Source organism: Rhamphochromis sp. 'chilingali', assembly GCF_963969265.1.
Source record: "Rhamphochromis sp. 'chilingali' genome assembly, chromosome: 1".
Lineage (NCBI taxonomy): Eukaryota > Metazoa > Chordata > Actinopteri > Cichliformes > Cichlidae > Rhamphochromis > Rhamphochromis sp. 'chilingali'.
Window position 1 is genome coordinate 38,277,118 of NC_137929.1, and position 23,036 is coordinate 38,300,153.

General features: G+C 42.6%; 2 protein-coding genes across 3 annotated transcripts in view; both read right to left on the minus strand.

The window, feature by feature from the left end:
- Positions 1–13: 13 nt before the first annotated feature.
- Positions 14–12,511, minus strand: klc2 (kinesin light chain 2). Its single transcript, XM_080879931.1, has 14 exons — positions 12,423–12,511; positions 9,780–10,025; positions 9,001–9,328; positions 7,660–7,876; positions 7,365–7,554; positions 7,034–7,207; positions 6,377–6,476; positions 5,513–5,562; positions 5,302–5,369; positions 4,695–4,803; positions 4,268–4,417; positions 3,956–4,080; positions 3,282–3,339; positions 14–3,136 (listed from the first exon to the last, which is right to left on the minus strand). The coding sequence occupies exons 2-14, from the start codon at positions 10,005–10,007 to the stop codon at positions 3,053–3,055; spliced, it is 1,881 nt and encodes a 626-aa protein (XP_080736057.1). The 5' UTR covers positions 10,008–10,025; positions 12,423–12,511; the 3' UTR covers positions 14–3,052.
- A 5,871-nt stretch (positions 12,512–18,382) lies between these two features.
- The window catches only part of pacs1 (phosphofurin acidic cluster sorting protein 1), a 70,422-nt gene continuing 65,768 nt past the window's right edge, over positions 18,383–23,036 (minus strand). For both annotated transcript variants that reach the window (XM_080905235.1, XM_080905234.1), the window contains exons 14-24: positions 22,923–23,027; positions 22,693–22,799; positions 21,326–21,480; positions 20,972–21,082; positions 20,781–20,883; positions 20,652–20,694; positions 20,520–20,562; positions 20,297–20,438; positions 19,312–19,550; positions 18,725–18,844; positions 18,383–18,640 (exon numbers count right to left, since the gene is read on the minus strand). In XM_080905235.1, coding sequence (XP_080761361.1) covers positions 18,522–18,640; positions 18,725–18,844; positions 19,312–19,550; positions 20,297–20,438; positions 20,520–20,562; positions 20,652–20,694; positions 20,781–20,883; positions 20,972–21,082; positions 21,326–21,480; positions 22,693–22,799; positions 22,923–23,027 — 1,287 coding nt within the window. In that variant the 3' untranslated portion in view covers positions 18,383–18,521. The remainder of the gene's footprint in view (positions 18,641–18,724; positions 18,845–19,311; positions 19,551–20,296; positions 20,439–20,519; positions 20,563–20,651; positions 20,695–20,780; positions 20,884–20,971; positions 21,083–21,325; positions 21,481–22,692; positions 22,800–22,922; positions 23,028–23,036) is intronic.

Genomic DNA, 23,036 nt, shown 5'->3' on the forward strand with positions numbered 1-23,036 from the left:
GGCGGATTTGGTTTGAAAAGTGGAATTTGCATTTATTGAACCTTTGATTAAAATACACATTAGGTTGGCCCCGTCATAATAAGATGCATGAAATCATCAGCAACAAAATAAAAACAAAGAAAAATAACAAAAAAAAAAGAGAGAAGGCCTGCGTACGTACATCACCATCAGTGGCTCTGAGTACATGCACTGATCTCCATACACATTTGGACAGACAGCACACAGAAATCAAGATTTCTCTTTTAAGCTTTGGATCAAATTGTTGCTGCTGCATTGATCACAAATTAATATTTACAGCCGTAGCAGTTTTGTTCTCCCACATGAGAAAATAGTGCATTAGCGGTGACATGTTTAAGGAGTCTGCATCTCCTGAAATCCCAGTTATTACACTGCACCGACCCAGGGTGTAGAAGTGAATGATTAATACCTTACAGTACTGGTAAGTATTGATATGATGGTGTGTACTGGAAAGAAGCACTGATCTTTACTGGATCTTCAGCTACAAACTAGTGTTTCACCATTTGATTTTTAAATATATATGTATATACACATAAACACACACATACAGTTAGACAGTGTTGAGATTGTGTGTATGGTTATAGGAATCTTCCATCATTCTTATGAGTGAATAAGTGACAAACAGTAAACGCGTATATAAAGGTCATACATGTATAACTCTGTACATTATTTGCTGTGAACAACACTTAAAGCACTTTATGTTTTTCCAGCGTCTTTCCAAAGCTCTTCCACTCACTTCTTTTTAACTCCGTCCTGCACTTTCGGTACTCCTCCTTTCCTCCGTTCATTAAACCTGCACCATCACGCACGTTCTGAAGCAGACAGGATAAACTTAGCGCCACTCAGAGATCGAAGGCTAATTAAAAATTAAAAAGAAAAAAAGCGTGCCTTCGGTTTCCGTAGCTGCGTGGCGATGGCAAAACAGCCTCACACGAACCTGCCTTCACCTTTTTAGAACTCACATTCACCTTTTCGTTTACTTTCTCGTCATGAAGTCAAGTCAAGGAAAAACTTGAGGGTGTAACATCACTTGCTGACCCTAATTTTGCTTTAACATGATAAGAAGTACATTCGGCGGATAGTTCTCCTGATAGTAGCGTCCTGGCTTGCAAACAACAACAATCCACCAGACCCCGCACAATCAACATTAAAAATCAACATTCAAATAACCAGCTGTTTGTACCGTCGACATAAAAGCTCAGAGCCAAAACAAAAAAATCGCTTCAGAACAACAAAAAAAGTCAGCGAGGACGGACCACCATCAGCCAGCTCCCTGCGAGGGTTTGATTACGACTGATGACTGATCCACCCAGGAGAAAAAAAAAAAGAAATAAAGAAATGTAACAATAAGGACTGATTTGCACAAAATGATGCACATTCAACAACAGTAAATACAGAAAAAACTACAACAAACTCACAAGAGGAATGACAGTAAACACATCAGCTGATGGGCTGCATCAGCTCTGATCAAATAATTAAGAGGGTTACCCACAGCTTTAAAAGACACTTTCACTTCAATATCCTGCTGTAATGATTGTAAACACATTATTTTTAAACATCAAATTTTCTTTATTATTTAGTCGCATGAAGCTCAGGTAAAAGGTACCAAAACAAACTTTGATTAAACTCCCTGTTGAGGCTTCAGGGACACCAAGGAGTCAAATACTGCCGTTTTAGAGTCAACTCATCGCACATGGACTCCTGTAAAGGACTTTTTTTCCCAACAGAAATGCTATGAAAGGCAGAATTTTAACATAAAACATGATCTTTTCCTAAACCTGCAGTGCAAAATAGGACATGGGACATGAAACAGTATGTCCTGGATTACGCACGACCCCTAAAAGCTCTTTTAACGTGACTTTAAATTAAGTCACTAGGAACGCAACGGCATCATTTTAGAGGATGTGAACCCCCCCAAAAAAAAAAAAAAAAAAAAAAAAAAAAAAAAAAAAATCTTTCCTCAAATGAATTTTCTGTCCCGTTTTCTGTCTTTTGACTCATGAAAAACTGCAGTTTCTGCCCCCAAACGCTGTCACAACCCAATCCAGTGGAAATGAATAACCTTTCCCATCAAAGTATGCTCAGTAGATCGCAAGATTGTTGCTAGAAATACAGTACTGTCACATTTAAAGCACACGATTATAGTGAAACTTTGACGACTTGGTATCGGACATGAACAGTTGAGGTAATACATTTATCAACATTTAGTGTCACGGATACAATCAACCAATGCCCATTAACCTTTCACCTTCACATCACTCCATTCTTTTCCTTCATCTCCAGTCTCCGCCCTTCATACAGGTAGTGTTTTACTTCTAAATGAGACCCTCTTTACCAGAAATAAAGTGTAAACAAACAAACAAAGAAATAAATCAGTGCACTATACACACAGAATCAAATACCAAATAATTTAAATCTGTATTTACATAAAAAAGGCATAAAGTGAGGTTGAAATGGTTAGTGCTAATGATGCTTGTATCCTCTTGTTACACCTCTGCTCTATCTTTCAGGTAGTACCGTTTTTACCATCTGCAATATGCTTCAGGTGGATGGTTAGTGTCTGTGTCTACTTCATGCTACTGGTGAAACTGGACTGGACCTGGATTATAATTAGCCCACCTAAGGTTGAGTTTCTGCACATAAGAGATCTGGACTGAAGGAACCGACCTGTCATAACGCACGATGCTCTGCTACGGTGCTGTGAGTGGAAAAACCCCCAAAAACCCCCCAGAAAAAACACGAGGCGTTCAGGTGCAGACGTTCCACGAACTAGTAAGCAGCATGCTCGTAAATGTGTATCTAAATATTCTCTTTTCTGATCGATGGCAGCGTTTTATACAGCGAAGCAGCGGCGTCTCAGAGGACGACCTCGAGTGTGGAGCTAATGCTTTCCCTCCTCCCCAGTGTTCTTTAAAAAAATATGCTGCAGGCGCAAAGTGTTTGATCTGGCGTTGAGCTTTAAGTGTGTAGTTGGACCAAACCGAGCTGCAAACAGCCTCTCCTCCTCGGGCCGCTTCTGCCTCCCGTCTCCGGTCTAGCCGAGCAGGGAGCTGCGTCTGGATAGGTCTACGTTGCTGGCGCTTAGCCCCCTGCTGTCTGAGAGTCCAGAGTTGACATCCTGCAGGCAGATCAGGTCGTGTTAGTATTTGGGTTAGGAAACGCTGTGCATATTCTGTCAGGTAACAGACAATCACCTGGACTCGATATTTAATTCGAAAGATAGAATTTCCTGAGTGAAATTGCAGCTGTGAGGAATAAAGTACCTGTGTGGTTTCCTCGGTGCTCTTATTGAGGAAGTTAAGGGAGCTGGCTCTCTTCATTCTGTACAGAAACACACGATTACCAGTGAACTCAAACCACAAACTTCAGTAATGAGTTAAAGACAGAAAGTGTTTTTACAAAACTGAGTGATGTGAGTAATATTTAGGAATGGACAAGGCAGACCACCCATCATGGTTCCCGAGCAATTAAGGCTTCATCGTGGATCTTATTTACAAGGTCACGCAACCTTCATGCTCAATTGTAAATGTTATACTCAACTATATACCCACTGGACCCTTTATTAGGTACGCCTTTATAGTACCAGGTTGGACCCCGTTTCTCTTTCAGAGCTGCCTCAATTCAACAACGTGCTGGAAACATGACTCATTACTTCTTCATGTTGACACAACAGCATCACACAGTTGATGCAGATTTCCTGCTTGCACATTCATTATGAGAATCATCCTTGTGCTTCAACGTCCTGTGTGTTCAACGATGTTCATCTTTGTTTCAGTTTCGTATGTTTCAGTTTTGAACAGTGTTATAATTGGTCTGAATTTTTTGAAGATGTACTTTTAGCTTTGGGAACTGAAGTGCGAATGTAATTTGGACTGGCGAGAAGAAAAACTGAAGTAACCATAACTATAACCTGACTGCACAGCTGCAGTAGTCTTACCCTGGGTTGCGGGGTTCTTGAGGACCGCTGCCCTGCAGCTTCTTCACCAGCATTTCGCTGCTCCTTCTCAGAGCATCACGAATCTTACCGAAGGAGCCGCTGCGGCGCAGAGACCCGTTACCATCCTGAGGGCGAGATGTGCAACAGTAAAACTTTAGAAAAACACCTCCTTTAAGGCACGCTAGAACAGACTCACAGACAAGGATTTCCACAGTACTTTATGAAATTATTCACACTGTGGTTTACGCTGTAGTCACATCCAGTCAATGTGAACACATACTGCTACTTTATTAGCTTCCAAACTTATGTTACCCCGTTCCACTCAGCCGAGTCGTCGCCCTCGTTCTCCCCTCTCTGTCCACCAGGTCCGTTCGTTCCCTCCCTGCTGTGTCGTCTGTCGCTCCCAGAGCCTCCGTCCTTCAGCAGCTCCACCACCTTACTCTGGTTAATGGCATCAATACCCTGAGAGAGGAAAATAAAGACAAGGGTGATGCAAGGGCCTGAAAAAAAACCCTTTTATACAACAGCAGACGCAGCATGTGTTCTTTACTATGTGCAAACATTAGTACGACTGATCTTTAAATCACTTTGGCACACAGTTTATGAGCCAATAAATCGTAGCTGGAATGCCTGTTGAACAAATCCGCTCGCTTAACTGAAAAATCCCTGAAAAGAGCCCAGATGACTAATCTAAAGGCGGTAATTCAAACGGCCGTCGTCGAGAGGGTTCCTGTTGCACCTGTTTGCGTGACTTGCTGGCGCACTCCTCCAGTGTTTCTGCGGCCTCCAGTTTGCCCTGGCGACGGTACAAAGCTCCCAAGCTTTTGAGGGTTGTGTTCACTGTTGGGCTGTTGAGAAAGAAAGAAATCCAGCTTTTTTTTTCTTTAGATCTTTTAAAAGTAACCTAATCCATCAATCAGGGTTAAACAATCAAGCGTTAGACCTTTCCCAAACTGAACCACAAAGCAAACACTCTGCTGCTTTGAGAAGTTTACTGTTACACAGTCTGCAAAGTATCTGCTCCTCAAACAAAAGGGATGGAAATGTGCCGTTTCTACTATAAAACTAGAAGAATGACGAACCACAGACTGATAAAGTCAGTGGTTTAACTTCTAGTCTTTTGAGGCAAACATAGATTTGTAATGAGCTTTGTTTCCCTTCCTTTTTGGTGATGATAGTTTCCCTGTTCTGTTCCTCTGTGTTACCATTTTTCATCTTTTTAAAAAGACAAAAAGGCCATCAGATCAGAGTAGCCTCCCTTGGTAGACATTCACAGTTAGGTCACATACATGATCAGACAGTTTAGACTTTGACCTGTTTCCAGTGGATCTAAATGTCTGATTTACCTGTCCACCTTGCAGGCCTTGTACCAGCTCCCATACTCTACATATGGGCCTGAGTCCTTGCGTTTGCCCTGAAAGAAAGAGTGACACAGATTAATATTAAACGAGTCAGAAAGCAGGAGGAGACAAGTACAAAATGCTGGTCCGATAGGCAGCAAGTTAAAACAACAAAAAAACCTTGTCCTTATACCCACTGTATGTGTTGCCTGCCTACCTTGCTCTCTTCTCTTTCCTCAGCGTGCATCCAGATTGGTTTATTATCATCTGCAACAGGCAGAAATATCACATAATTACTTTTTTTATACAAGAACATCATGTGTGGGCCACCAAACCCACACTGAAGAGGACTTAAGATGCTTTTTATTGTTCTGCACTGTTAAAATCATAAAAATAACCCAATAACTATGAATGACACTTCAGTCTGCTGGATATCCTCTAATATGGTCTGTAATTTGGTCATTTCAGGCACATTTTCCATGGCTGCCCTTCAAAAGCAGTTGCAGTCAAATAAAAAAACGTTGGGTTAAAAGGGAAATAATAGTTATGATTAAGGAGGAACTGTCTAGAGTCCTGAAATACAGCATGGAGTTGGATTTGAGTTTAAAAAGTATTTTAATTGTCCTGAAAAATGACCAAAATCCTGAAATTACCCATTTTTAGTTTGAGGTAATGCCTCTCTGTCTATGTAAACACATTTGATTTCATGTAAACAAGCAGCTGTCACTCACCAAACCCAGCTAAAGCCCGCTCTCGTGCTGAGCATGTGAGCACATAAGGGTTTGATAGACTTAGCTGGATAGGCGGGAGGAAACCATCAGCATTAAGCTGCTTTGCGAGCTTCAGTGTAATCCTCTGACTTGCTGAGAACTCAGAGCGATGCGGCCGTCAGGGTGTGACCAAACCACAGCCTGAATCTAAAAAAACAAGGCTAACAGGAAGACTTCTGATGTAAATTGAGCCTGACTCACAGCCTGCTCCTCTCTGCCCAGTCCTGGCAATTTGAGTAACTCTGTGACCAGCAGGATCTGATACAGTCACTTCAGTGTGACTCAGCTGTTTGCCTGTTGGCTCTACTTACTGTTGACAGAGCCAAACTCCTTCTCGTGCGCCCTGGTCAAAATCTCTTTGTACAGAGCTTCAGCGTCTGCAAATTTCCCCTGCTTCAGGTAGCATGTGGCCTAAAGAGAAACAGGAAGCACCGACAATCCTGATCAGATCAATAAAATATCTTAGAAATAGGTGAAATAGTCACAGGGGAAAAAAACTATAAAGGTAGTGAAACAGTGAAGAGGCAGAAGGGTGTTCAAATGATAGACTGTATATAAAAGATGGGCATAGCCAACATTAGATTTTAACTGGTCCCAGTGAGAAGCCCCAAGGTGAACGCTTAGCTGTTGTCCTTTTGACTGACACAGGACGCTCATAAGACAGCAGCTTGTCAATCAAACATAAATCAATATTTTCTTTATCCTCCTTTTTGGCTCTGAAGGGAAAATATAAAAAAATTACTGAATGCGACACGATGTTCAGACTTTAATCCCGTGACTGAGACCAGAAGCTCATCAGGGCAGCGTTTACTACCGTCTTAAATCACGTGAACAGCAGGGGAGTTTTCCCAAAGACCTTTACAGAACCAGACACATTTTTACAACCAGAGGAGTCGCCCCCTGCTGGCCATTTTACACCCTGACGCTACATCTATCTTTACAGTCTGTAGTGCAAATTAAGTTCCCACCAGGTTATTTTTGGTTTTGGCCACATTGGGGTCATCAGCTCCGAGCTTGGATTCGTAGATCTCCAGGGCTCGTCCGTAGTAGTACTCCACCTCGTCGTACTTGCCCTGGTTCTGACACAGTAGGGCCAGGTTGTTCAGCTGCTTAGCCACGTCTGGATGGTACTTCCCCAGCACCTGGTTACAACAGTGAGACAACCACACATTTGCAAAACAAACTACAATCACGTGACCACATGGAGACTGTCTGGGTAACTTGTCTGCTTATGTACCCTTTATATCAAAAGGTGATTCAGTTGCTAAAACACAAATATGAACAAAACTGCAATTGTACCTTCTCTCTGATCTCCAGTGCTCTCTTGCAGAGAGGCTCAGCCTCCTTGTATTTGCCCCTCTTGCCATATAATACAGCGAGATTGTTGAGGGTTGCAGCCACAGCTGGGTGGTCCTTCCCCAGTGTCTTCTCCCTGATGGCTAAAGCGTCATTCAGAAGATGAGCGGCTTCTTTGTATTTGTTCTGGTCCCTGGAGCACAAAACACAAAGCACAGACCCATGGCGCTGTGTTCAGAGGCTTTATTTTACAACAATGAATAGTTTATGAAAAGCATCCACACTCTCAAGCCCCCACCTGTACACCAGAGCCAGGATGTTGAGCATAGTGGCGACGTCTGGATGGTCATGCCCAGATGTCTTCTCCAGGTCCTCCAGGGCTTGCTTGCACAGCGGCACAGCCACCTCGTACCTCCCCTGAGAGGCGTACTGGATCACCAGGTTGTGCAGCGTCCTGAGGCGCGCCGGGATCTCATAGCCTCCCTGCTGGGCTGCCACCTCTCCACTGGGCTGGGCTGTGACACGAAGCACAGCATGGTCGAGAATAAGCAAAACTACCTACTAGAAGTTTTTAAAGCGTTACATGAAGTTCTCAAATGAATTATTTGTTCAGTACTCCATCAGTTTTCAAAAATAGTAACTAAGTTACTGTCAGATCCAAGCAGAACATATGGTGGATAAAAAACATGAAGTCAGATCTGCTGTAGTGATCAGCACTCCAGCAGGAAATGGAGGAAGCTTCTGTAACAAGATTTTCTTTTCCTTTATATAATTTGATGATAGTCATGTTCTCCAAAAAGTAGATAAAGCCTTTTAAAAGCTATGTGTCGTACTCTCTACCCTCTCTCCTGCTTGTTATGCTCTTGCTGCTGCTGAACGCTAACTAGCCATTCAGACTATGGCTGAATGTATATTTCACTGTAAGAGCGAATGAAGGTTCAGCACGTAGCGTGTGGTTAATTTGCAGGAAAGCTAAAGACGCTGCATACACTGACACAACTGATTTATCTTTGTATGTGCTGTGTTGAAGAGCTGCTAAAAAACCTATAGCACAGAAGTTTGAACTATTTAAATGACTTGCAGTTCAGACTTCAGGGCTACAGGTGCTATATTATTAAGATAAAAAATAAAGCAATGATTAAAAACTGTAAAACTAAAATAAAATGTCTGCCCAATCTTAACTCACATGTGTATGCATGCCAGATGTTTCCTTGAAGTAGCTGCAGCATGAGTAGATCAGACAAGGCGGCTTGTGGTCGGTCATCATTACATGTGCATAGGTGAACGCTGCACAGTGACTGAACACCCAGTGAGCTACCAGTTATCTCTTCCTGTGGTGTACCACATTCGGCACTCTCTCTGTTAAACTGGGCCGTGGACAGCCTGTACTGTGAACCGATGATTAACCTCATCAAATCGTTATATCATAATTCATTCAAACTGTCTTGGTCACATGGGAGCCAAAAACAAACAATCCCTACATAACATGTGTGCCTCTCAGAATCATTCTTGTATTAAATGATAGATTTCAGCTTTATGTGAGGCTTTGACTGGCTTGAGCACAAATTCATCAGTAAAATCCCAATGTACTCATCTTAAAATGAGTCATCCCATTAAGGCCTCTCTGCTGATGTCATACCTGGTCCCTGGTCATCATCATTAGGGAATAAGTCATCCAGGTTATCCTTTGAAGCGTCTCCGCCTGTGCTGCCGCCCGAGCTCTGGTTCTTCTCCTCGGAGGGCGACACGTCGTCGTCGAACTTCTTGATCTGGTTCATGAACTCCAGGTGCTTCTTCTCCTCCTCCAGCTGGGCGACGCTCTGCTCGCTGCGCTGCAGCTTGTGCTGCGTTCCAGCCAACTCGTCCCGCAGCCACTGGTTCTCCTGGCAGAGGCGGCGCACCTGAGCGCGCAGCTTCTGCTTCTCCGACTCCACGGCGCTCAGGTGGCTGGACAGGGCGATGATCACCTGGTGTAAAAGGAAATTGTAAAAATCACAAAAATATCTGTTTGTTTGTTTCTTTGTGCACCAACTCTGCCACATGATCAAGAGGTGAACAAACACCTTGGTCCACAGATACACATTAGGAGGTTCTTATCTATATCACATATTAAGATGCTGCCTAGCAACAGGTTAGAACGACCTGCATTCAGCATGTATGCACCAATCACACCTTACAAGGATCGTATAATTTTTGTTTCAAAAGACTTCATTTATATCAACAAAGCTTCTTTCATGCATGATATATCACAAAGCCATCAGGCCGCCTAGTGACGATCCAAGATGTCCTGTTTATTGCCTTTGTAAAAAAAAAAAAAACCCTTATAAAAGCATCCTATTGTATTAGGTTCACAATAGAGTGTGAACTTCAGTGTACAATTCAGTGTAAACGTCAAAAACCTAAGTGTCTGTCTCTCACCTGTGCCTCTCCCAGACCCAGCTCAATGGCTTCCAGACTCTTGCGCAGCAGCCCCGACTTCTCTTGTGCAACAGGTGGCTGGGTGCAGTCCAGCAGAGAGTTTAGGAGCTGGGCGTGCTCGCCACGTAGCGTCTCCAGACCCTGCATGACGGTCTTAGTGTTAAGGACGATCTCATCCTGGCTCAGTCGCTCCAGGGCTTCTTCACGTGGATACACCATGGTGGACATTGCCAGGTTTCACACACACTGTGAGAAAAGGGAAGGAAAACCTACATTTACTTACATTTCTGATTCACATTCTGCCCTGCTTGAAACCCTCAAAACATTAGGTGTTCAGTGTAACCACATCCTGCCACAGAAGGTGGCAAAGAAACAGAAACGAGCGATGATTAATTTGCGGCGTGAGGACATAATGACACAAAAGATGAGACAAATAGTGGAGTAATATTATGACTCAAACCCAGCGCTGCCGACAGTTCCTCTATCCACCTGCTCATGAATGAGAAATACCACACCGGAAACACTGAAGGACATGATGTGGCGCAAACAAAAGTAATGAGGAGAACAAAATGAGAAACACTGACAACGCGAATGAAGGGACTGTTCCTGAGATTCATTTCCTGTTTGGCATCATCCTGTAAATGATGGAGTTAAAAGAGATGGATGAAAAACAAAAACCACGCAGCACAAGCGTGTCTTGTTATGAACAGAAGGCACGCTGTATAAAAGCTTCCCGACATCAGACAGAAAGAGAAAGGTTGTCTGTGAGATTGTATACTGGACGGATAATTAAAGTAAATTTAGCCTGAAACAAACACAGACCAGCAAATCCAATTAACAGGAGAAGTGATCAGTGAACAAAGCTAACCTTGTGAGGGCGGGGCAACGATTATCACAGCGGCGTCGGATTTAGAGCCAGACGGACATCTGGATGAAATGTTATTTTAAACTAAGACAAATGTCCCAACATCTGTAGCAGCATAACTGAGCAGTCGTAGGTTAGAAATTGGATTCATACATTGTATACAAATAAGTAAAAGACTCTTAAAAAGCCAGCAAATGGATCAAATTATAGCCTCAGAGAATATTAGACTTTAAACTTGAGTTTCCTTCTCCAATTACATCTTTATCTCTAAAAAAAGATTACTTTTTAGTGTAACTTTGCTACTTTAACCTCAGAAAAATTCTGTTATTTAAGTTGGAATTTTTCTGCCCTTCATAAATTTACATCTTTAATACAAAAAAAACATTGGAGCATATTTTTTCTTTGTATGTATGCCAGATAATAAACTAACCAATTTACTCTTAGAACATCCATCTTTTCTTTTTCTTCACATATTCACAGCTCTAACCTTTAGAAAAGTGTATTTTTACAGTAATTTTTATGTTTTTTCCTAATACATTTATGTATTTTTACCTTTTTTTTTTTAAATCTCAGAATATCAAACTTCTTTCCTGTAATTCTCAATCATACATTTACAACTTTAACTGATCTCTCACAAACTAAAGGCAGATCTTTAAATTGACTTCCTGATCTTCTGGGAGTACTCACAGTAAATGTAGTGCTATATGGTCTTTAAATCATTAGTCATGATTAGTCATGTCCATGATGAGCCTGGCAGATACACGTGTGCACTGTGAATCCTTCCAGCCAGGAAAAGAGAAACATTCATGCTGCGTATTAATATTTAGATAACATTTACAAAGTCCAATATCCAAACCGTGGGCCACTTCTGGCACAGTAAACGGCGACTTTCCGCCTTGAGCATGCGCACTGTCTCCATATTGACCAGATGTAAGTGAAAGGGTTGCAGCCGCAGCAGGAGGAGAAAGAGGTCGTCAGAGGAGCCAAATGTGCAACATCGTGACTTTCTCTCTCTCCCAGCTTTGATGGAGGAGGCGCACCTGTTCTGTTCTCCTCTCCTGCTCCCTCCCTTCCTCTCTCACCCATCCTCCTCTCCCACCCCCTCCCATCTTGCCTCATACACTTGACTGCAATGCACCAATATTCACGCTTCCTTTCAAGTCCACCGCTTCACAAATGCAGAAGAACAGAGCTAACTGTGCGGGCGGACAAACGAGCGGCAGCAGGAAATGATCGCGATCGCACACCCCTCACGTTTGAATTAAACCCTTCAGAGCCATGAATAAAGGCAGGAGCCGGTGGATGGCCGAGGCCTAATGCCGGGGAGGAAGTCAGCAGATCAGTGAAGGTGACCGACAGCAGAGAGCACTGCTCAAAAAGCATAAAGCTACAACAGACGATGAACATAAGGCCAAATAAATGCCTGTCCATCGCTGAAAACGTGTTGATGTGTCTGGTCCCGACATGCAGCCTGTTTGTAAACAGTGCAGGCCCGATCCTCCAAGGTGTTACACAACACAGAGATGCGTATCATTATTATATCATTATCATCATCAGCACACGCAGGGCTGCATTATTTACAATATGCACACATAATCCCGCAACAAACACCACGTAAAGAGCGATGCTTCATTTCTAGCGACAGATTTATCGACCTGGCCGTCCCACTGCTACAAATATACCGACAAACTGCCCTCATGCAACATAAACTACAATCTATTCTGACCGTTTAAGTGCACCGTAGTGCAAGTATTATTATTATTTATCCTCAGTTTTACCTTCATCGAAGATAAACGCAGCAATTACAGAGCCTCGAACAAAGCGGCAGCACAATGTTGTGATGCTCCGGACAGACCCGCGTCAAGTTGACCAAAACGAACAAGCGTCCGGTGCCGGTTTTTCAAAATAAAACTCCATTTACAGTTAGACAAGTGGCAATGGGAAGATAACGGCATCCAAGGACGAAACGGAGAGTGCTCTCTCAACGCTGAGCAACTTGTACTAATACACGAAAACACGTCCGCTTGTTTTTCTAAAATTCACTTCGCAAAGCAGCCGTTAAATTAAAATTAGCTTTACTTTGAAGACTGCTGGGTGACGAGAGCTGCCGCTAGCACACCTGCTTTGTTGAATTAACACGCCTGCAGTTATTTGTAGATAAACCGAAATAGCTCGCGCACGCTACTGAGTTTACTTTAATGCGATTACGGCAACAAGTTTAACTGAGCTAAAAGCCACCTTGGCTAGCTGCTGTTTACGTTTTTCTTCACTTTAACTTACCCAGCTGTCACTTGACAGTAGATGACGGGGTGGACACAGCTAATATTTAGCTGTGTTTTTAACTTTAACCTCGGTGTTCACAGAATAAACGACTGAACCTTTATTCGGCATAAAACTGATTATTTTGTGGATGTGCTTCAAAATTTGACAGAGAAAACGAAATGGCTGAGTTCCCAGAGACCCCAACCAAAGATTGAAAAAGCACTAAGATGATTCACGTTCGACATTTTTCAGTCAAGGCGGGGAATACATCTTGCGCATGCGTATAGTCGAGTTGTCGCTCTCGCAACATCCGAGCGTCTGAATTTTTCAGTTTCCCTCAAGACTCTATTTAATATAATAACCTAAATTGACATGGTGTAAATTATTATGCTATTTGCATGGTATTGTTTAGTAACATTAAGGTAAAATAGGAAAACGTAATTGCTCCTATTCTCTATCTTACATGTTAAGCACCTTGGCATACCCTTGGTTTTTAAGTGTGCTTTATAAAGTTTATTATTATTATTTATTGTAAAACGTTCACTCGGCGACATCTTTATATAGATGATTAGTTACGATAAAATATTGTTTTAAAAAATAAAAGCAACAACAATACAAACACTTGATATGAATAATGAATTTTTAAAACTCGTAGACTATTTACAAAACAGAAGTTTGGATATAATTCTCTTGGTTTGCTAAAGCTCTTTGTCCGATGATGTCACCAGCATCCTCCATCCACAGGACCCGCTGCCTTGTTTCATAAGTATCATGTGCTAAGCTTAATTTATACTTTTTACACTTTATGTATTCATCAGAAATCTGATTTTACTCTCCAACAAAGACTATAATTAGTAAAGTTCCCATTATTTCTGCAATTTTACGTCATTGAGCAGCACATATTAAGTGATATTTACCCAGACAGGCTACAGTGTCTGCATCAGTTTGTTCCACTTCAGAAATAAGCTGTATGGAGCTGTAGTACAAGCACACATCTGTAGTCCAGTAAGAGGAGACAGGGCTACAAATCAAGAATATCTTTATTTAAAAAAAACAATGAAACAATGAAACACTTCCACTTCTCATCCCACATCTGTTTGATTGACAAACGTAATCATGAAAAAAGCGGTACTACAAAACATGTCAAATTAAAAAAAACAAAAGCAAAAAAATAAAGAATACAATATAACAAGTACTATTCTGATATGTACAAGCATCATTGTTTCTTATAGTATTGTTATAGGCAAAAGGCAAAAAAGCTGAAGACTGCTGCTGAAGAAATGATGGTATGTGCAAAATACTCTTCACAAGTCCACAAGCTCAGGGCGCTCTGTTCTGAGCAGAACCTCGGTCGGGTAGAAATCTACTGCTTTCACAGGTAACTCACATTTTCATGAAGACAGGTGGCAAAATTAAATTAAATTAAAACATGTGAGGGGGTAATGGCATGCTCTCAGAAAGGTGAGCTTGTGGAGGCTTGGTGAAGAAGAAGACTCTCTCATCACCAGAAGGATGGCAGAGAGAGAAAGACACTGCTGACCACTGACAGATTACTGATGGACCGAACAGCTCCTAATCTCTAACCACGACTAGTCAAGGACAGAAGAACCATCGTCACAAACACATTGACACAGGTACAGAGGTACAGGTATTAAAAAAAAGAAAAAAAGAAAAAGAAATACACAGCAACACTTTCAGGACTTACACACACAGAACAACCAGCTTGTTCAGAGAGACGGCAGGAGAACATGTAAATGGGGTGAAATCAGTTTTTGTTAGGTGATAAGGAATGAGACTGTGTTGACAATGCAATAACTTCAAAACAAGGATCACTTTGTTGTTAATGTAGGGTGTTTTCAGGCTATCAGCATCCACCAAAAACCTACATATCTCTGGATAGTCTCACAATTTCTTCACATTTTAGTTTCTGGCAGTGATTTTTAATACCTCTAATGCTCAGTTTCAGTGATCTCCCTCTGAGCGCACAAGTTGAAGAGGCATGACAAGACTACGCTTAATTTCAGGAAATCGCATCATTGCAATAATTTGACTAACAATACTACAAGGCAAAGAGCATTTTGACTCAATTAGAGGTCTCTTCCAACAGCAGATACTCGAGCCCAGCTACAATTTACATTAAAAAGTTGAAGGTTTCGTTCCAAATATTGTACAAATTTCGCAAATTTAAAAATGCCGTACCACACTTCCATACTAAAGTTAGAAAAACCTACTATTTCAACACTACGAGTTCATACATTTAGCAAATAGTTTTGAGGTTGCCATGTAGTGGGGAAAAGAACCACTGCCTCATTGACTGAGTCCTAATATACATTATATGGACAAAAGTATTGAGACACACTTCCTAATGTTTGAATTCAACTGTTTTCAGACCCGTTGCCACAAAAATCATTCATCTAGCCAGACAGTCTGCCTTTACAACATCTGTGAAAGAATGGGCGGGTGCAAAGAGCTCACTGAATTTGAGTGAGGTGCTGTAACAGGGTGCCACCATTGAAGTATTTCCCTCTTTAATATCCCACTGTCAACTGTAAGTACTATTACTAAACAGGAGTAACCATGGCAACTTATCCACGAAGTTCCCGACCACATAAAGTTACAGAGTGGGGTCACCGAGCGATGAGGGATATGGCATAGACATTAACATCAGCACAAAAACTGTGCGCCGGGAGCTTCACAGCATGCGTTTCCATGTGTAACATGTAGCTGACTCAGGTCTTTTGTCCATATAGTGCATCTAGTATTTTAATCATTATTTTCACAGTTCTTATTTTGCTGACCTAACGATGCAGAAACTCAACTCTGGCTGACTTTACTGGAAGGAGTTAAAATGTGGAGTGGGAACTGTTTTAGTTTCTAAAGGGGGGGACACAACAGAATATGCTTTTAGCTCAGTTTTGGTCTCCACCAACTCTTATTTGACGCTTAAGTTTCTCCTCTCGGTTTCCAGGAGGATTGATTGATTGATTGATTGATTTAAAAAAAATCCAGATTTAATCTAAAGGATACTTCACAGAAACACAAGCTGGTGTGACCCAAAGGTTGTTTCCTTCAAGCGGTGCAGCAGCTCAGTTCTGGACCTTAGATTCATTTGAATGAAGTAAATAAACTGTAAAGTCTCTGTATATATGGGTTATTTTAAAGTAGTACTAAAAGTTTGTTCTATTTTCTTAGCAAAGGTCTTTGATTTGTTTCAGCAAATGCAGCATTTTACGCTTAAGCCAGTATCTTTTAAAGGAATTAGTAGTGGAATGAAACCTCCTGTTTTTAGTTTGGATCGAGCAACCTCTACGTCAAACCACAGTCCATCATCCAGGAACCCTAAAACCCGACATATTGTATGTAAGGCAGCTCTCTGTCTGTAAGGGCCTTCAGTGGTTGTCATCACGAGGAAAAAGAGGAGCCTCATTTCTAAAAGTCTGTGATCTCTACTGTCTTAACAAAACTAATCAGTCGTTCACACGTAAACTGAATTCAATACATTCAAATTTTTTTGAAATCCCTTAAAAAAAAAGAAAAAAGAAAAGAAAAAAAATCAATCCGCAGCTAGCTGAGTGTTTGCTCGGCGGTGACCACTCGTTAGCGAAGCATTGTGTAACAGGAGAGGAAAAACAGAGATGGACATGTGCCGCCGACATCACAACTGTAACACTTTAAACGCCGACACAGGAGAAAAAGAAACAAAAAAAACCACTTTGAGATCGACTTTCAAACAAACCAAAAAAAAGTCATTTAAACCAAGAAATTGGCATTAACACTATTTTAAAAAAAGCTGTATTAGTAATACTTCACTGGAGAGTGTTACGATGTAGGTGACACAAGGCAGAATCATTAAAAACAACTTATAAATCCACAAACATTCTTAGATTTTAGCTCCAATGGTTCCCTCTGTCATTAAAAGTTCAGTTAACCTTCAAGCTTGTCCAATTTTTACTGTTTAATCAAGAAAAACAAACTGTATTCGCCTTGTGCCAGTCTACAAAGTGAACAAGATGACCACTGCAGCTTTTGCAGCTCTAATCGAATAGTCACTGACATCAACACACACGCACACTTACACACCAGCTGCATGCCCTCTGTCACATGGTAAAAAAACAATTCCTCCTCTCAAGTGATTTTTTTTTTAAAGTTTCTGATCACATTACATGTATTTCACACCACACACACACAAACACACACTTGTTACCAGTTACTGTACACTCACTAATCACCTCATGACATCCTAGAGAAAGCATGTAGTGGAGAGGCAAAAACAAACAACAACGAAAAAAGGTCAGTAAGGAGCCGAAAGACAACGAGCACGCTCTGTGAGAGTTTCCACCAGGTCTGCTGTTCCCACTGAAAACAAAGCTGCCAGTCTAGCCAATAAAATGAAGACAGGTTTTTTTTTTTTCAGGTGGGGGGGGGGAGACATCGGCCACAACGTTGTGCTTCACTGCAAGTAACTAACTCCCATTTTTACAGCACGAACACTGAAAGAAAAAACAACAGCTTTTCCCGTTAAGTGCTGTAAGAGTTTCGGATGGTTTAAACATGCATTTTGCTGCTTTCTGTTGCATATGTATTTATTTCTGCTGTTAACGAGAGTTAAACCTTTATTGTTATTTTGTTAAACACCCAAAACGGTCCACGTGTAATCGTACGGTAAGTGCATAGCAAATAAAGATGAAAGAAAATGCACACTACGGTAGCCCCTGCCCTGATGTCTTGGATCTCTTCACAGTAACAAACACTATGCATCACGACACAGCTTTGAAGGGAAGGGTTGGACATTTCTCACTACTGCACTTTTTTTTAAAGGACACTTGACATTTACAGGTTGTTGTTTTTTTCTCTCTTTTTTTTGTTTTTTTTAAGAGGAAATATTTGCCATTAGACATCCAAATCACCTACAGAGGAAATATATATATAGATATAGTATGGAAGCCCTTGAAATTAAAAAATAAACCAACAGGATTTGTTGAAGGGCATTTTTTTTTCTGCTAACATAGGGTGAGGGGGGGGGGGGGGGGGGGGGGAATCCATTAAACGCCAGCTTTGTTATTTGGCTGCACGTTCTTAGTGACTTGTGCACACGCTGAGGCGCTGTTGCACTAGTTTGGAGTTTGTTTGCGGCACATGGTTGGTGTATCTGTTAGTTTAGAGCATGCACGTGAGGATCGGGGGTCTTCTGAGGGGGGCGGGGGCAGTCTTTGAAACCGGTGAGTGGTTGCATGCTGCTGCATTCCATAGAACGGAAACATAAAAGGCAGTTAGCTAATAATCTTGTGCTGTAGTCCCCTTGTAAACACACACACACACACCCACACACACACATACTGTACATTCACGTGTGCATGCATACTCACGGAGCACACCAACACACACAGAAAGGGGGCAATAATAAAGTGACTAGTAACAGCACTGCACCCCAGCGCTGCCCTCCCTCCTCTCCCTAAAGACAAATAAGACAACTGAAGCCAAAATGAGATTAAGGAAAAGGAGAAAGTCCAGCTGCTTTATGTCCTCCCTCAGCTCTGCGGGCGGCTGAGAGGTGGGGTTTGTGTGGAGGGCAGTCGAAAGGTCAGGTCCGGTTAGAGGAGTCGAGGCGCTCGGCCCTACGAGGGAGGCTTGCTGTAGCCGAAAAGTCCGACAGGTAGGTATTTGACGTGAGTGGGCCACTGGGCGGCCAGCTGGAAGAACTTGACGTCGTTCCACTCGACGCCGTCTATGGACACTGGTGGGAGATGGAAACGACGGTGAGGATAAGCTACAATGTGAGCAGGAAAGAAACAAAGCTGCTCGCGATCATCCAGCTCACCTTTCAGGATGGTCTGCTGCTGCTTGGCCGAGCAGATGAGTCGACTGATGCCTTCGATGACCTGGCTCTTGGAGTCTACGTCCTTCTCTTTGGGCTTCTTCCCCAAGAAGATGGTAGGAACTGAAGGGAGGAACAAACACCAGAGTCAAAGTGCTGTGTGATGGAGGGAGACGGCGACTGGGTGGCAGTGTGTGAGTCTAGATTTAGACTGGCTTACTTCAATTGCATTTAAATCTCTAGTATCCCACTACAGAGGACACATATATATACCCTGCTTCTCAGAGTATGCGCTCTGAACATGGATCTGAGGGATTCCTTTTAAAGACTTGTCCAAAGGGCTTTGCAGTAACTATTTTAGGGCCTGTCTGCAGGGAACCTGGCTAACTGCAACAAGCCTGCAAGTCAAAAACACTTATTTAGTGATAACAATGTAATATGGCCTCAGTCTGTGCTGAATGCAATACAGGGATCATTGTAAGAAAGAAATCAGTGAAATTAATCAATCGTTATTAATATTACAAATTTTAGTTTCAAGTGAAGCCATAATCATAAAAATGATTTAAAGCATCAGATTTGCAACGCCTCACCTTTTTTGTTCTTCTCCTTGGTGACCACAGTCATGGCCATGGTGCTGACCTGGGCCTGTGGATCGCTGCTGCCCCCGCCTGGTAGCCTGCTGACCTGCAGCGAGCGGAAGGCGCTCTTCAGCGTGTTCTTGCAGCCCGTGTCGCGTCGCTCTCCCTCCCGCCGCTTCTCTGCCAGAGAGGCCAGCCAGTAATCCACCTGCAGGCCGATGGCGTCCACGCCGTGGGACATGCTGGGGCTCCTGTGGACAGACAGCGCGTGCATGAGCGACTTCCTCAGGCCCTTCGTGACAACTATAAAGCATCGTAACTGAACTTTCCTATTATTCTCTGGTCTCTCATATCAAACTTGTGAAGAACTTAATTATTAACATATTTATCTGACATTATTTGTAGTTTTTAGTTTCAGCAGAATACACAGATGCAGTGAGGGGTTCTGCTCTGGTCCAATTATGAGACATACATACATCTAACTTTTCTTTACATCACAAACACATTTGTAAGATAATTTAACAGCTTCACGAGCAGACCGACTTGAATCTGAGAGCTGAATTTCATTCATCATGTTCAACACACTCCCCAAAAAATTTCTGCAGAGGACGAAATGTAAAAGATCAGATCAGTGATCTCTGCAGAGAGGCACTGCAGCAAAAAAAACATCTGATTCAGTGGCTGAAGCATCAAAGAGAGCCTCGATTGGGAAGAGGATCTCAGAGAAACACGAACAACTCGCTGCCTGTTTGCTTAAAGAACAAGCAGACGGCTGATTAAAAGGCATTTATCCCTCTGCCACAGCTCAGTACTGACAGCATCATCAACATGCATGCTGACAGCTGAGACATCAACAGAAAAACATACACAAATGCAGAAAATCAACCTGAATAAAATAAACGGTTCTTTAAATATCTACATCTGAGGACTTGATTTAAAGCACATCAGTATAATTACAAGATCCTGTAAAGAAATATGAATGTTAGAGAACTCTTACCCTTGAACTGTGAGCACGCTCCCCATGGAGGGAGAGGAGGGAGGCGTGGCTGTCTCTTTGATCATCCCGGTGGGAGAGCCGTGGGAGGGTGGTGATGTGGAGGGGACAGCGAGGCTCACTGCTACACCCTCCTCTGCATCTCCTTCATAACCCAAATGGAAATAACGTGAAACCCTAAATCGAATTCTTTTTTAACATCTTTTGACGTTTTCCAAACACTCACCTGTTGGAGACTGACCAGACTCGATCAGACCAACCTTCACCACCTGGAAAACAAGAAGGGATGTCAGCCAAAGATCCTGAAGATGAGCAGCAGCAAAGGTAAAAAGTTCCCACTCAAGAGTAGAATTCTCACCCCAATAAAAGGAATGAACTTCTGGTAGGAGTCTTCATCTCGCCTGGGAAAAGGACAGTGAGCGGTGTTTGTTAAAGAAGACCTAAAAGATCAAAGATCTGGCGCGTGTTTGCTGACATCTGTACTCACGTTCTGTGCTTGCAGGTTAGCATGGCCTCGGCGATGGGCAGCTGGTGTGTTACTGTAGCTCCGCTGATGTATTGGGAAATTCTTCCTGCCACATCCAACTGATCTGCAGGAGAAAATAAAAACAATTGGAGAAGTGAATAAACGTGCGAAACGCTGAAGTACGTCCTGAGGGGAGACGGCACGTGTGGTACCTGTCTGCGGCGGCTCTGAGCGACTGAACATGTCTCTCCACGCCCCGTCCAGAAAGGAGGAGCTGTAGCGATTGTCGAGGGCTCCGAGGTGTTTAGCCACAGGATGAGAGCCTGATGAACATAATGAAAGAGCGGGAAGGAGGAAGGATCGAGGAGTTTAATGAGCTAACACGACTGCCTGTTCCTCCTACCAATGTGCCAACAAGCAAGACATACTAACAAGTTACAGCATTTCCCAAAGTCCAATTAGCATGCAGACAAGTGACTGTGTGCACCAGACATCACTTCCTGCAAAGCAGTAAAACTTCGCTGCGGTCTGACTCTGCAGGAGGAGACAAAAGCAGGCTCTCTCACCCAGCGGCACCACCAGGAAGCGCATGTGGTTCAGCCAGTCAGATGTCTTGTTGGCGAGCTGGGTGACGAAGAACTGCAGGATGGCTCCCAGGTAGCTCTGGCTGCCCACCGCCACCACCTTCACTGGTCTGGGCATGGACGAGTTACAGTTGCAGCTACAGGGAAAAAGAAAGAGAGAGAGAGAGAAATACTCATTACTCAAGAAACAAAAAGTTTGATCATTGTCTCAAAACATACTAAGAACATTCCTGTTTTAAGAAACACAACCTAATCTCTATTGGAAAATATCCTAAAAAAATAGATTTCTTATTACAGTGTGTCCTACAGATGTACAGATGTGCCTTGGTGCACATCTGAGATGAAGCACATCAAACTAGTGAGAATTCATTCAGTGCTCAGGAACCCAGACTGTGGGCGTTTTTAAAGGACATAGTACACACAGGTGTATGAAAACTCTAGTTTTAAGGACGTTTCCTGTGTGGATTGCCCTTCATTTTTTATACTGAATTCCATTTGAAGTCAGAAATCCAGAGTTCCTACTAATTTTCAGCCAGAACACCCTCTCAAGATACACTATCCCACTCGGAAAGCTGGAGAAGCCAATCTAACTCCAACTTCACAATCCAAGATGGCAGCTCAGAGCGTAAACTGCACTAAGACTGTGGAACTGGTCCTCTGTACTATTACTGATGTGTATTCATGACTTGCTAAATAATCACTGACCAGGCTCTATCCATGAATGTGCTGCAGAGGTGTTTTTAACAGCAGAAATACAGGCACTGCGTTGCACTCCAGGTACTGTTACTGATGGCTAGCAAGCTAAATAAAACCTGTTATTGTGGCTGTACTGTAATGGGTTTGACTTCAGTCCCAGCTCCTGCATTAGAAAAAGAAACATGAAGCCCCTTTTATTCCCAGACTACAATCTAACTCACATTATTTAAGGCAAAATAATCATTTTATATTTCTAACTATTGCTCTGATGACATTTCCTTTATGTTCAGGCAAATTTCATGCCAACAGTGCAAACACAAACCAGAAGAATTCCCACATGTGTGGGAGAGAGTGATAAGCAGAGGGACAAGCCGACGTGATGGATGCAGATATGGGAGACATAAAGTTTTTGTTGCTTTTATAAAGCAAAGTGAGTCACAGGGGCAAAAAAGGAGGAGGAGAACAGAAGGAGCAAAATATATAAGGGTCAAAGGAAGAACAGAAGTCAGAAAAATAAGGCTCAGAGCAAGAAGAAAGACTAAACAGATGAGTCACTCTGCACACCAATGAGTCTAGCTCGCTCTGTGTGTGTGTGTGTGTGTGTGTGTGTGTGTGTGTGTGTGTGTGTGTTAGATTCGATCAGAAAAACTCACAACTTCTGGATGCGAGTGAGCACGGCAGACAGCACCGCCTGTATTTCAGCTGCTGAGCACGTGCAGACCACCGGGTGTCTCTGTACCTGGAGCTGCTCTGCAACATACTGCAATACATGAAAGAGGAGATGTGCAGTCAAAAAAAAAAAAAAAGGAAAGAAATAGGAATAAAAAAGAAAAAGAACGAACCAAATCCACCCAAAGTTATTACGGAAAGCTGCAGGCCTTACCTGCCCCTGCCAGTCTGTGCTGTTGACCAAAATGAGGCTCTCTGGGAGCGCCGAGTCCGACAACAAAATCTGGTTAAGCTGATCGTACACTGCTTTCCTCAGAACCTACACACA

Coding starts and splice junctions, on each gene's coding strand:
- klc2 (XM_080879931.1), bottom strand. CDS start 10,007: ATGTCCACCATGGTGTATCCACGTGAAGAAGCCCTGGAGCGACTGAGC. Junction 7,877..9,000: donor TGATGATGACCAGGGACCAG/GTATGACATCAG, acceptor TTCGTGTCACAG/CCCAGCCCAGTGGAGAGGTG. Junction 5,370..5,512: donor AGGAAAGAGAAGAGAGCAAG/GTAGGCAGGCAA, acceptor TCTTTCTTTCAG/GGCAAACGCAAGGACTCAGG.